At 34.2% G+C, this 16,009-nt stretch overlaps 1 protein-coding gene across 1 annotated transcript in view; it reads right to left on the reverse strand.

Moving 5' to 3' along the window:
• Positions 1–16,009, reverse strand: part of ZNF804A (zinc finger protein 804A) — a 359,779-nt gene that overhangs the window by 65,032 nt on the left and 278,738 nt on the right. Inside the window, exon 2 of the mRNA XM_069577039.1 lies at positions 8,103–8,246. Coding sequence (XP_069433140.1) covers positions 8,103–8,246 — 144 coding nt within the window. The remainder of the gene's footprint in view (positions 1–8,102; positions 8,247–16,009) is intronic.

The raw sequence follows: 16,009 nt of genomic DNA on the forward strand, positions 1-16,009 counted from the left end.
TTTTACATGAGAGAATCACTTAGAAAAATGTGGAAGTGAGAAAGGAGTATGTATGATTATTTATGACAAACACATGTTTTAACTGTGTGTTGTATTTGATACAGAATCCTCAAAATTTAGATCCAGAAAGGCCAATGAAGTCATCTGGTATAAACTCTCTGTATAGAGATGCAGAAATGGAGGCTTGGGATGATTAAAAAAAGGTAAAAAACTTTGTCCTTACCAGAAGTTCATGATGGAGCTTGTCTGGCCTCCTGACTCCTAAGTGCACTTGCTACATAATCAAACATTTGCTTATATAATTTCCTCAAGCATAAAATGTACATTCTAAGTATGTATTCTTTTAGACTTTTAAAAAAGTTCTGTTTGACATTTCCGAGTTTGGGTAAATATATAACTAACATGAAGGATCAGGCTTCCTATGGCATTTCCCTTAAACTTTCATCTTTCTAAAATGTAGCCAAAAATGTTACTACTGTTCAATAAACATGTCTATTGTAATCATGTTATTTATTATTTAAATAAAGACTTTATGAAAAATTAAACTAGGATGACAGATATAAAGTGAGACAGTCCTAGGATAATGGGATATTAACTGTCCTTAACCACTATATTTTCTGTTATGAAAAACTAATTTCTATGTTTTTAAAATAATAAATGAACTATTATTTTGTTTGTTTATGTAGCTTAAAATAATGATTTGCATTTGAACTGTCACTTATCTGTATATAATTAGGTTTTATGTATGCTAATAAAATCCTGTGCTTCTCTGGGCTTTTGAATAAAGCATTCAATAAAAACATAAATATAATTTAAAATGTGTGCACTTTATACATTAATATTAAGGTGTGTTCTGGTCAAATGATAATAAGAAAGAGCAATGGAAATGTATCTCTACCTTATTTATCTTTTCCTGGAAAACTCTGATACTGTTCAAGGTTTAATAAAGAAGAAGATTCTGATAAATTACTAAAGGAGATCTGTGCTTATTTAAAAAAAAAAAAGGTGAAATATTTAAATGGCACCTGGAAAAGCTAACAATAACTTCAATTATAATTCTCTATTTAATACTGGATGAGTTCATTGCAATTAAAACAGCTCTGTAAATATGATAGAATAATTTCAGAGACTTTAATAACATAATATTTGTTTGACTATGATATTTCTTTTTTAAATGATTTAGCCTGTAGTATTTCATATGCGCAATTATATGAAACATAATACTAAGTTGAATAATAATGATCCCATTATTCAGTTTAAGAATTAGAACATGTTAATAATATACTCATGTAATATACTCATGTAATATACTCATGTGGATCACAGTAAACTGTGGAAAATTCTGAAGGAGATGGGAATAACAGACCATCTGACCTGCCTCTTGAGAAACCTGTATGCAGGCCAGGAAGCAACAGTTAAAACTGGACATGGAACAACAGACTGGTTCCAAATAGGAAAAGGAGTAGGTCAAGGCTGTATATTGTCACTCTGCTTATTTAACTTCTATGCAGAGTACATCATGAGAAACGCTGGGCTGGAGGAAGCACAAGCTGGAATCAAGATTGCCGGGAGAAATATCAATAACCTCAGATATGAAGATGATGCCACCTTTATGGCAGAAAGTGAAGAAGAACTAAAGAGCCTCTTGCTGAAAGTGAAAGAGGAGAGTGAAAAAGCTGGCTTAAAGCTCATATTCAGAACAATAAGATCATGGCATCTGGTCCCATCACTTCAATGCAAATAGATGGGGTAACAGTGGAAAGAGTGTCAGACTTTATTTTGGGGAACTCCAAAAATCACTGCAGATGGTGATTGCAGCCATGAAATTAAAAGAAGCTTACTCCTTGGAAGGAAAGTTATGACCAACCTAGACAGCATATTAAAAAGCAGAGACCTTACTTTGCCAACAAAGGTCTGTCTAGTCAAGGCTATGGTTTTTCCAGTGGTCATGTATGGATGTGAGAGTTGGACTATAAAAAAAATTGAGGACTGAAGAATTTATGCTTTTGAACTTTGTTGTTGGAGAAGACTCTTGAGAGTGCCTTGGACTGCAAGGAGATCCAACCAGTCCATCTTAACGGAGATCAGTCCCGGGTGTTCATTGGAAGGACTGATGTTGAAGCTGAAACTCCAATACTTTGTTCACATGATGCAAAGAGCTGACTCATTGGAAAGGACCCTGATGCTGGGAAAGATTGAGGGCAGGAGGTGAGGGGGACAACAGAGGATAAGATGGTTGGATGCCATCACCGACTCAACGGACATGGGTTTGGGTGGACTCCAGGAGTTGGTGATGGACAGGGAAGCCTGGCATGCTGCGGTTCATGGAGTCTCAGAGAGTCAGACACGACTGAGCAACTGAACTGAACTGAATCCTTTGGAATCCTCATACTCTTTAAAGGAAACACCATCCTGAGTTTCATAGTCACCATTTCCCATTTCCTGAAGAGGAATAAATCACATTTATAATCTTAAAAATAATGACATCAAGTTTTGCTTTTTCTCTGGATAAAATAAAAAGTGTGTAGTCTTTTGCATTGTTTTGTTCAACCAATATTACATGTGTAAGTGTGTTTCACATTTTATTTTCTATAGTTTATTTGTGCTGCAGAATAATTTTGCATTGCATCAATATATCACTATTTAGAAATTTTGTAGTCCACTTATTATTATTATTAATAAGAGGCTTTTTGTTTCAGTATGTTAATACAGATTTGAAAGATTGTTTTCCTGAGCGGCCAAGTCAATTCACACTTTCACAAATGATGTGTAAGATTTTCCACTGATATACATCATTACTTGATATCATCAAACTTACTGTATCAAATTTGGTGGGTGCAAAATTATTCCTCATGTTGAACATCTTATAACATATTTGTGGTCTTAAGTTTTTCCTTTTTTGCAAATTTCCCCCCTATTTTGGTCCAGTTTTTTCTGGGTTGTTTTCATTTTTCTTATGCATTCATATTTTTAATAAGATTTGAATGCCAAGTTTTTCTTAGTATGTGTATTACAAATATATTTTCCCAATTTCTTTTATGAAAATGTCTTATAATAAAAGATTTCAGCATAGTTAAACGTATCAATCTTTTCTACAAATTTTGTGCTTCAATGCCTTATTTAATATATACTTGTAAACTGCTCTGAAGTGATAAAAATATTTTCAACACTGTTCTATATTTTAAGGTTTTATTTGTATTTTTAACTCTTTAATTCACTGACATTAATTTTGCTTGTTATATGAAGAAGGAATCAATCTCTTTTTAAGGAAATATAATGAATCACCAAATCCTATTTTTTGAAAAGTACATATTTTTAACCACCAGAGTGCTTCCTGCCTTTGTTATTTAACAAATTTCCAAAAATAAATGGATTTTTGTATCACAGCTTTAGATTCTGTTCCATTAATCAATGCTTCCATCTCCGTACCAATAGAGATGTAGATAATCTTGGTATCCAAGACAAATCTTCCCAATTTTAGTTGATTTTTTAGGATTGTTTTCATTCTTACATATAAATTGCACAATCAGTTTGTAAAATTCAGTATTAAAAAATTGAGATTTTGATTAGAGCTTCTGAAGTTTGATTATGATCCCTTATTTTATAATCACATTCAGTGGACGGTCTATTTTAAAAATTTTTTTTCAAGGGTTTTATATATGTTTCAATCAAGAACTATGGGAAGTATTCATTTTCATTCAAAAGTCTTAGTCAAAGTTTACCAACTGCTGTCTGTGGTTCATTTCCAGAGTACAAAGCTCATAGTGGGGGTTTCTCTTCATTTCGTAGGTTAGTATTACTATATGCCCAGGTTTTAGCCAGTAGTTTCCCCGTTAGCAATCCCCCACCTTGTGGTGGTGGAATAACTCTTTAGCGGTACCATCTTTCCTAGAAACTCAGCAATTCGATAAAAATTTTATATTGTAAAGGATCTATTTGTTTTATGTACAAGAGTACAAGAGTCTGTTGGAGCATTTTGTGTGTTATCCTATTGAAACTGAAACCTCTGAGGTAGTTCTAAAAGTATTACTTGCTTTTGATAATTTTCTCACATAAAAAATACAATACAAATCCAAAATACATTGATAGTAAAAAAGCTTTATATATAGGAAAACTTTAGAGGAAATACACAATATATGCTGTTTAAGTTGTTGATATATTATAATCAGCAACATTATTTTTATAAAGGAAAAATACTCATAAATGAGGAAGAGTTCAAAATACTTATCCAATTTACAAGTCACTTCACCCTCCTATATAATATTCTCCTTACAATTAGTTTCATCTAAGTATAAATCTATAAATAATTAATTTTTTTCTTTTGAAACGCTTACCTACCTCAAAGCTGTGGTAGTACAAAACCTCAAAAGGAATTTGAGTTGAGCCTTTTTTACATTTATTTATATGGTAAGTGTTGATTCGGTGTGTAAACTGTACAAAACGCTGCAATAAATGCTGTGAAGAAGGAATATAGAAGGGAAACAATCCTTGCCATTAAGAGGTAACAATCCAAAGGCTTTCAAGTTTTAAGGTAAAGAGAAAAAATATTTCAAAAATGAACTCTAATTCATGAGCTACTGTGATCATCTCCATACACTCGTGCCTCTTCCTCTTTTTAACTCCCGGGCTAGCGAGTCTTAGCGATAAGGGCACAAAAGAAAGCCTGCAAGTTATCCAAAGAGTATGTTGATGAGACAAACAGACTTTTCTATGAAGCTTAGACTTTGAATGCAAAACATCCTGTCATAACATTAATTTGCAAATCAATATATGTAGAGCAGGCACGAAAGCTCTGAGGTCAAGATTATCTGCCTATGTTTCAGACTCTGTTAACCTTTATGAAGTAAAAATAGATCCTTTGGGGAAGTCTATATAAAGAAAAGTCTCAAAGGCGAACTATCAGTGTCCCAAACATTTTAGGGGAAATGAAATTTTGGTAAGTCGTATAATAAAAACTAATTTAATGTTTACTATTCTTTTACACTTTGAAAAGTGTGTTAATGCGATTCTCTCATTTATTCTTCCTAAGAATGAACAATCAAGTTAACTGAGGCTTTGTTTATTTCACCCAAGGCAGTGAGTGGCAGGGCTAGGGCTCATTCTACCAGTAATCCCTCTCCCTCTCACCCTGCATCAGGTGGCCCTGCAGAAACATCTCTGGAGGAAGAGAAGGTATCACATGCGAGGTCTCTTTGTCTGTTTCTAATTCTATTGAAGAAGTGTTCTAGTCATGTGCAGCTTTTCTTACCTGAAAGTTAAGTTACATGGACCTTGAGTATAAATATTTCTCATGTGGGTGTTTTCTACAACAGGAGATCAAAAATGTTGCTTTGCCACTGAAACAGGTAAATATTTTACTAAGAGGTTTTTTGTTTTTGTTTTTTTGCTTTTTAGGTCACAATTAATAGTAAGTATTAAGCTAGGGTTTGGTTTTAGGGTTCCCTTTTAAGTTCATTTATTAATAGCAAACTGAAGTATCTCTCTGAATCGAAGCAAAGGATCTGCATATAAGTTACTGGAAAGACTTTCGTGTTTTTTTTTTCTGAATGCCTTTCAAAATCAAAACTGCTATTTCCATACTAAGTTTCCTTCACTTGTCACATGGCCACACAGATCTCATTTTCTGTGTGCTTGTTTTGTTCTTTCTTTAAGCAAAGCAGTGTTTTCAATTTTTCAATGCATTTAGCCATAGCATAGGATTACATTTTTCAAGTGTGAGGTCCAGTCATAATCAAAGAATAGAAAGATTTTTTGTTTTGTTTTATCTTGATTGCAGTTTTCAAAGGAAAACAACTCTGAATTGCTCATCCCTAAATTTTGTTCCCCTCTACTCAATTTGAAGTGGCCAAGGTTTGGGAATCATGCGGTCAAAACAGAGCTAGCTGTGATGGGATGAGGTCTCCGTTCAGAAAAGACAGTGCATTCTCTAGGAAGATTGTCTCAAACATGTACCACTATTGTATGGGGAAGGGATACAATCATCACATAGATTTTAAGTATTTTTTGCTACTGATACATAACCTTACGTTAAATCAATCAGTTAAGTTTCTGCTATCTGCCAGAATTCATGGTCATTTAGATAGTCTGTCTCTAGAGTCTTATGTCCCTGAGAAGTATCAAGTGACTGGACCTTCAAAGAACAAACCAGATTTATTCTGAATCTCCTTATCTGTGTACAGTTTATGGTATCTTAACTTCATTAAGAATATGGAGCTGGAAAGGTCCTCATGATAATCTAAGTGAATTTGATTTTCCAGACAACATGTGGCTGAATGAAGTATTCTTTGGCAAAGGATTTAATACATAGTTGGTAAGATATTCTTAAAATACAGGCATACATAAACACACACACGTTCTGAAATACCTAGTTTATACCATGAAACATACACGTTTGCTCTTAATTGCTAACATCAGATGTTAATTCATGAATGAAGCCGAAAAGAATTTATAAACACATTTCAATACGCTGCTAATAATATAACACTGTATCTTTGTACTCTTGTAAGGAATACTGAAAGATATTAGGAAAAATCAGAGGAATAACTGCTTTCAATTTACCACATCAGGAACCATGTTCCAGAATCGTTTTATAAAACAAATGCAAGTTACAGTAGAATGAAATCCATGCTATTTCCTGATGGATTTTAATGTTCAAATCAAGCAATGATATACTTATATGTATGCATTTTTATATAAGAAGAGGAATGATATTTCCATCAAAACCTTTTCCTTAACTAGCGTGCCAGTGGATCAACCAGCAGGGAAAGAAAGACAGGGGCAGCTCATTAAGTTTAGTCTGCATTAATTAGTGACATATGTAAATAGAGGCTAATGTTCTCCCTGCAATAGTTTCCCCAAGCACAGTTTTGTTGGTATGAGAAAACAGAATTGACAACAATAGAAAATACATGTCGTTGGTCCGTAAGCACTTAATGTAATCATTTCCCCCTACGCTTTTCACATTTACAATAAATGTTAATGGAAAGTTAGTGCAAATTCAAGGGTCAAAATGTACTTTTTATTAATACCAAAATGACATTTGGATGATATTTGTGAATGATAGCTAAAAAGGAAAGTATTTTTAAGTTGATAACTAAGCCCACTGTATCATATCAAGTAAGCTAACCAACATATGCTATTGCATTGATAGAAGCAAAGCATATGAGGAGAATAGAATCTATATTATGAATGTCATTTCTGATGTCACTATCTATTTTAAACTAAACTTTACACATAGAGTGTTGAAAAAACAACAACAACAACAACAACAACAACAAAACCTTTGATTCTCTATCAATAGGGAAATGATTAAAACACCCCTGCATGGAGAACATGAATCTGATTTTGCAGGAGACTCAGAGCCATTTCTAGAAACATAGTCCACAAGGGCAGAGCCAGCTCTGCAGCCACCATCCCCGTCTGTTCTTGATGTACACTATCAATATGCTCCCCCAGTCAAAACTGACTTCCCTCACCCTGTTGTTTTTATATATTCATTTTTGGTAATATTGTTTCATTTCACATTGTTAATGGTATTCTGTACTTTGTTTTTTAAACTTAAGTAATAAAATATATGTTCTTTCCATTAAAAAATAGAGAAATGGAATAGTATTAAAATAAACTAAATCATATACTTATTATGTATTTATTTAACTAGTAACCCTAGATTGCTTTAACCACAGCGAAACTTCTTTCATTTGTTAATGGTAGCTTAAATGAGAAATGCCTTCTCTAAAGAATTATAAATAAATTCATTTATATTTGATAAATGTCTTTAGCTGATTGACATATTTAGAAATTAATAAATTTTAAATTATTCAAAGGATCACCACCTGAAGAATACAATTTTCAAACTACTGTCAATCACTAAAAGGCAATTGAATGGCATTTCTTTACATCGGTTATTTATTTCAGACTTTAGTTTTGGTGGTTGTTCTTTTCTTTTTAATGTCTTTTATGTAAGTCATTAAATTATCACCCCAGACTGGCATCTTTAAAAATTGCATAGCAAGATAAATATATTATATTCATACAGTCTACATAATTCAAATTATTACAAAAGTTCAGGAATATTAGAGGTTTTTTTGGCACCTCTTTCTTACCTGCTTGTGAGCGTGGTCATACGAATTAATGTGATTGTCAAATTCCTGATGCTTGTAGTACTGCTTGTCACAGAGTTCACAGTAAAAATTGGCCTTCAGATCTTCCAGTGCTTTGGCTATGGTGTTCTCCTTCTCAGCATAATCCTGGAAAATAAAATTTTGAAGAAGGAAGCAATTAGTTTTCCTTTGAGGTTCCTTCCTTCTGACAGTTGACAGCTTAGTATAGTCATTAGAATTAAAAATCATATCACAAAGAGATATATAAAGCAAATCCCAGCAAAGCAAATTAGAATAAATTATCAGTTATAGAAAATTAAAGATTAACAGAAGAAATAAAAATAAATAATAGAAAGAATATAGAAATATGGAGAAGAAAAACAAATCACAGAAGAAATAGAAGCCCTTGCTTAACAACTTCCTATGCCATGTTAGCACAGAAGAAATATGAAACTCATATAACTGTTAATTTAACTGTCAATTTATAGCTAAACTATGTTTAGTTAACATAAAACTTCTAAATTCTGAACATCTAAAATATGTCCTCCATATTCGTGTGCAAATATTCAAGCTTGTTATTTTTGTTTGCTTCCCTAAATATCTGTACAGCAACTTATTCATCCCAAGTAGATTTCATTTGACTAATGTTTTCATCTTGACCCACATCTGTTTAGGTTACTCTTTTAAAATTCACTAGTCTTTGGAAAATGAAATTCATTCCTGCAAGCTATTTACCTAAACTGAAAAGAATTAAACTGTATAAACAGATTGCTTTCATCATGCTGATGGTAAATAAAGATCACTATACAATCAAACTCCTGAAAATATGAAAAATGCAGTGCGTTATCATAGCTTTCATTTACAAAGCATAAAACAGGAAAATGTTTGTAGCACTTAGGTTTTCTTAAATCTAAATTTAATTGCTATTTCATGCTTCCTTAAATGTTAATGATGTCAGACATGAATAAACATTGCATGTTGAAACACTGTCCAAGTCTTTCACTGAAGTACTGATATAAAGAAGACCTACACTTCAATCCCTACCATAGAATATATTTGTTTCTACTTTACAGATTGTCTCATGTTCAATTTATTTAAATTCAAAACAACTATACATTCAAGCCTCTTATGTGCTACATTCCCTCAGGCACTAGGATGTGGAGATGAAATGACACAATCTTTTCTATGTCAATGGCAGCAATCCTCTCACTAAATATACAGGATAGAAAAACTCATAGTTTGAATATTTAAATTCTACAAAATTTGAAGGTGATTTACTAATTGTAATTTCACGAGTGATTAATGTTTGTTACCTTATTGTGCTATATATTTGTATATGCATCATTTCATAGTATTCACCATCATTCATAGATGTAACTTGTAGTATGTCTTGTAGCAATGCGTAATACATCTGCCATAATCTGTATATACATAGTCCTCTTTCTTACTTTAAAAACAGTGATTTGTCATTATGTTTGATTAATTTTATCAACTTCACAGCAAGAGGTAATAAATTGCAAAATCACTCAAATTGTTCATATATGAGTTGTCAATTTGAATAATTTACCATTTTGCAACAGATTTCAGAAATATTCTCCATTATTCTTTCGACTGCATCCAATATGACTTTTTTTAAGTTAGTTTAAAATGATGAAAATGACTCATACTGATCTAAACTGCTTACTGAATTTTTACAAAATCTTCAAAATAATACTTTGTGGATCATCCAATTTAAATGAAACAAAAATTAAGTACCATGATTTCACGGCAAAAGTGTGCAATGCAGAGATAGAATTCTAATCAATATGAGTTGCATTAATATTATAATGGCAACAGTCTGGTTCAAAGCAGAATTAACTTTCAAAACAATATTTTTGAACAGCAATTTCTTTGCAAACTAGTTGATTTTATTAATCATAATTACAGTTAAGCTACTTCCTCTCTCTAAACTTTTGGTTATTTCTTATTATGGTGTTGTTTTCTTCCTTCCTAAGACTGATCTTTTTCCAGAGAAGCAATAATTTTTCCTAATTTTTCTTTTCTCAAAAGTGGGCAATTTTTGAGTAAAGCAAACCGAGATTCTTAGGTTAAATTGCATTCTTCAAGAGTATAAGCCTTAGCCTCAATTTGAAAGAGGAAAACAAATCTAAAAATAATAGTCAAGATTTATTCAGTACTTTTTTAGGACTCATTCAATCATGATTAAAATGATAAAAATGTGCATTCTAGACATTTCCTCATTTTACATGTGAGAGTACTAAAGCAAAGGGAAGTTAAATATCTAGCTTAATTATATATAACAAGTAAATGTGCAGCTAATATTTGAGCACAAATAATTTGATCCATAGCACTTCATTATGTTTAAGCTTTTAAGCAGAAAATAAAATAGAGAGAACAATATAAGAGCTCCCATATACCCATCACTTGGCTTCAACAATTATCTTTAACTTAGGGCCAATCTTGTTTCATTTTATCCATTCCTACCTCATATCCTTTCCCCTGCCTCAGATAATTTTTAAAGACAGTCCTAAATTCATATTATGTTATCTGTTAATCTTTCAGTGTGTATCTCTAAAATAGAAGATTATTTTTTAAAAATCAGAAAACCAATATCAGACCTAAAAAAAAAACAAATAAACTACATTCAATTCTTACTATCATGAAATAGCCAGTTAGTTTGTTCACATAACTGCAATTGTCTAATATTTTTAAAACAGTTTGTTCAAAATAAGATTCAAACATACATTACCTTCATCTGATATGATTCTTAGTCTCTTTCATGCTATAGGTCCTGCCATTCTTTGTTTTATTCCTCATGGTATTTTAGTTTTCAGATTTTTTTTTAATTATACCTTACATTTTGTAAAACGTTCAGAACTATAGAAACATTACAAGAAGATGACAATAAACTTTTATAAGGCCTTCTCTTTAATAAAATCATTGTTAATATTTTGGCATGTGTTTGTTCTCTTGCTTTATCTCTATACCTTCCTCTAAGATATTAAAAGCAACATGGCATAACTGAAGTTAAGGTTGCAAATAGTTTCATAGTAAGAAATATTTTTAGGCTAGAACTTTCAACTTGATATAAACTGCAGGAAGAAGTCAGGGCTGTGTCTTATAAAACATCAGTAGAATAGAATGACTGGTTATTGCATGTGTCATAAGGGAAAAGAGTCATATGTACTTTCACTGATTATACATTTTTTAAAATATATGTAAACTGATGGATCCTGAAAGATGAAGAAAGGGTAGCTGCTGTGTGTGCAAACAGGGAGAAGGAACACGGGGAACAAGGCTTCCAGTATCTAGAAAAAAAATTTAAGTATGTATGTAGACAAAATCAGCCCTCATTAGGTTGACATGCCCAGTGCCCACGACCCCTCTCCTTCTCCAGTGCGGATGATATTGAAAGGACCTTGACTGGTATCATAAAGCATAGTATACAGACATTCAACACAGCTACCTCCTTGCATAAGTTAAGAAATGCATTGAATAAAATGAAAGAGGAAGACAGCTGCTCATATTTCCTCCTCAAACCCAAACTCTTCCCTCTATCTGGCAAACACATTCTGTTCAATAATGTAAACATTTCCCAATGCCCCACTAAGTATGATGGTAGAAAGTGAAGAAAGGATGAATTGTTGTAGCTATTAAGTCATCCAAACTCTTCACAGTTTACATATATCTAAAAACAGTAAAAATTGAATCCTTATTTTCAGGGAAGCAGCATATAATCCCCAATTTACAAAGTCAAGAATCTTTTCACATGAAACCATAGCAATTCTGCAGGGCAACAGTTTTTGCAGAACAGCAAATTGAAACAAGTTAACAGTTTATCTAGAGTCGCAGGGTCATTCCACCTATCCTATAGTACAAATGAATAGTACCCAGTAGGACTTTGAAGGGAAAACCTCTCTTTTCCAAAATGATGCAACTTATGTTGGCTTCAGCATAACACATGGTGTCAAATGCTATTCAACCCCTCTTAAGAGTCAACCATGGGAGAAGGCAGTGCAACCCACTCCAGTACTCTTGCCTGGAAAATCCCATGGACGGAGGAGCCTGGTAGGCTGCAGTCCATGGGGTCACTAGGAGTTGGATACAACTTAGCGACTTCACTTTCAATTTCCACTTTTATGCATTGGAGAAGGAAATGGCTACCCACTCCAGTTTCTTGCCTGGAGAATCCCAGGGATGGGGGAGCCTGGTGGGTTGCTGTCTATGGGGTTGCACAGAGTCAGACACGACTGAAGCGACTTAGCAGGAGCAGCAGCAGTAAGAGTCAATGGTAACTCAATGCCATCAGTAACCTTCCCTGAGGAACATGAGCTCCAGGAGAGCAGGGATTCACTCCTGCTTTGTTGACTGTGATATCTCCAGAGGTTATAACAGAGCCCAGCACTAGCAGACACTTGACAAATAATTATAAAGAATACCAGCACTGTCCTTTTTAGTTAACATGTGTGTAAAAAACAAATATGACAAAAACGAGCAGCACTAAGAAATACACTGTTATTAAAGGAGCTATGTTCATGTTTGGGCTTTCAGTACCCAGTCATTTGGGGGACATCTTTAGAGCTAACAGCAAATAATATATAAATTATCATTGCTAAGTAATAGCTGTGATCACATATTACATCCAAGATTTCTGCCAGGAATGCTCTATTTAAAGTAGCTAAAGTTGTGAAGGTATAAATAGATTGGGTACTATTAGTATATAATTCTTTTCAATACTAAAAAATATTTGTATGTAATTAACACTTAAATACTTTGGGAAAACCTCTCTTCTCTGCCTCTATCTCTCTTATTGTTCCCATCAAGAATAAAAGTATCCTTGTGATTTATACCCAGGATAAATTTCACTATAGGTCCTCTAAAGAGAGAAAAAGTCTTTGCTAAAATTTGATTGCAATGAAAACATTAACCATGGAAGAGGTCACAAAATTGTTCTAGTTTAAGAAGATATTTGATAGAAAGCATTTCATCAGAAAATCCATAGTCTACACATTCTGTAAAACACTGCACATCTTCTGGGCCATATCTCTTGTCCCAGTTAGTATCAAAGTGACAGGTTCTGAAACAGTCTCCAGCAGCCTTCTGTAGTGCCACTTGGCTGCAGTTGGCCCCAGGCTGTGTTGAGGCATCACATCCCATCCAGTGGCTTCTCTGACTCATGACATGGGAGCTTGCAGATTCCCTCTTAGCACTAACAAATATACAACCCAGGAATATTGAGCAGGTAACAGCATACAGGTCCACCCTTGACCTTCGTGGACAGTAAGAACTCAAGGATAAATTATTTCCCCTTTTATCTATCAGACAGATATTTTTGAGACACATTTCTAAGATTCCACAGAGATTCCCAGTGGGAAGGAGCACCAGTTACTTGCACTAGTGATAAACAGTAAGTATATCTTTATATTAGTTTTTCTTACCTGTTCTACTTTTGTGGAATTTCACTTCTGCTTCCTGGGCTCATGTCCCAATAAATAAGTGCTTGTCTCAGGGGAGAAGGATAATGGGAAAGGGGACTTAAGAAGTTTGAGATCGACATGTATATACTGCTATATTTGAAATGGATAACCAACAAGAACTTACTGTATACCACAGGGAACTCTGCTCAGTGTTACATGATAGCCTGAATTGGGGGAGGGTTTAGGGGAGAATCAGTTCAGTTCAGTTTAGTTCAGTCACTCAGTCATGTCTGACTCTTTGCAACCCCATGGACTGCAGCACGCCAGGCCTCCCTGTCCATCAGCTTCAGCATCAGTCCTTCCAATGAATAATCAGGACTGATTTCCTTAGGAGAGACTGGTTGGATCTCTTTGCAGTCCAAGGGACTCTCAAGAGTCTTCTCCAACATGACAGTTCAAAAGCATCAATTCTTCAGCACTCAGCTATCTTTATAGTCCAACTCTCAGGAGAATGCATACATATATACATGTATATATATACACATATATATATATATACACATGAGTCCCTTTGCTCTTCACTGAAAGTATCAGAACATTGCTAATTGGCTATACTCCAATATAAAATGAAAAGTTAAAATAAAAAATAAATAGTTGCATAGAAGCCTTTGTCCTGGGTTTGATTTTAAGATGAACTGGGAGAAGATTATCAATTTTCTATGAATGTCTTTCTGACAAGACACATTTTATAGAATAAAATAAGATGATGCCATATTTCAGCTCAAAATTCTCTAATAGCCCATCATCATTATTAGAATAAATGCTTTTATAATGACCCACAAGTCCTACTCCACCTGTTACTCGCACTATGTGTTTGTCATCATTTTCTATCATTCTCTCTCTTTTGCTTTCAGTTCACTTCAGTTCAGTCATTCAGTCATGTCCAACTCTTTGTGACCCCATGGACTGCAGAAGACCAGGCTTGTCTGTCCATCACCAAGTCCTGGAGCTTGCTCATACTCATGTCCACCAAGTTAGAGATGCCATCCAACCATCTCATCCTATGTCACCCCCTTCTCCTTCCACCTTCAATCTATCCCAGCATCAGGGTCTTTTCAAATGAGTCAGTTCTTCACATTAGGTGGCCAAAGTATTATAGTGTCAGCTCCATTGTCAGTTCTTCCAATGAATATTCAGGACTGAATTCCTTTAGGATTGACTGGTTGGATCTCCTTGCAGTCCAAGGGACTCTCAAGAGTCTTCTCCAACACGACAGTTCAAAAGCATCAATTCTTTGGTGCTCAGCTTTCTTTATAGTCCAGCACTCACATCCATACATGACTCCTGGGAAAACCATAGCTTTGACTAGATGGACCTTTGTTGGCAAAGTAATGTCTCCGCTTTATAATATGCTGTCTAGGTTGGCCATAGCTTTTCTTCCAGGGAGCAAACATCTTTTAATTTCATGGATGTAGGTACTTTGCTTTAGCTACCCTTATTTCCTTAAGGTTTTTGAAACTTTAATTATACAATTACTTTGACACTTGGACTTATCACTTACTTTCCCTTGAATGTTCTCATACCAGATGCTTGCATGAAATACCCATTCACTTCTTGCTGATCTCTGCTAAAATGTTCTTTCCTCAAAGATGACTTCCTTTATCATCCTTCTATAAGAGGAACACTTTATTCAGTTCTTTCCTTCTTTTATCTTTCACTTTAAATTTAGGATGAGAAAGTTTATTCAGGAAGAAAACAGTTATAGAACACCTTTGGGCACTGGAGACTGAAGGCTATATTAACAGCATGGGAGAGACAGGGTACATGCAAGAGTAAACAGGTTATGTAAAGAAAGAAATGGAAATTCCAAGAAGGAATTTTAAAAATGCTAGGAAAAAAAAAAAAAAAAAAAAAAAAAACCTCTAACTAAAATGAAGAATACTTTCAGGGGACTCATCAATAGACATGGTACAACTGAGAAAAATGAAATTGAAGATGTGCCAACAAAATCTTAAACAAACTGAAATTTAAGGAGGAAGGAAGGAAAGAAGAAGCTAGAACAGAAGAATGTATAAGCAATATGGGATAATATCACAAGGTATAATTAATTTTTTTAAATACCAGAAGGAGAAAAGAGAATGCAGTGGGAGAAATATTTGAAGAAAATTGGCTGAAAAGTTTCATTATTAATAGAGATACCAAAAACAGATCTAGGAAGCTCAGAGAACATCAAAAGGATATAAACAGTACAACATCAAACACCTGCTGCTGCTGCTGCTGCTAAGTTGCTTCAGTCGTGTCCGACTTTGTGCCACCCACAGACGGCAGCCCACCAGGCTCTCCCATCCCTGGGATTCTCCAGGCAAGAACACCGGAGTGGGTTGCCATTTCCTTCTCCAATACATGAAAGTGAAAAGTGAAAGTGAAGTCGCTCAGTCGTGTCTGACTTCGAGACCCCATGGACTACAGCCTACCAGGCTCCTCCATCCATGG

The sequence above is a fragment of the Ovis canadensis genome, chromosome 2 (genome assembly GCF_042477335.2).
Source record: "Ovis canadensis isolate MfBH-ARS-UI-01 breed Bighorn chromosome 2, ARS-UI_OviCan_v2, whole genome shotgun sequence".
Lineage (NCBI taxonomy): Eukaryota > Metazoa > Chordata > Mammalia > Artiodactyla > Bovidae > Ovis > Ovis canadensis.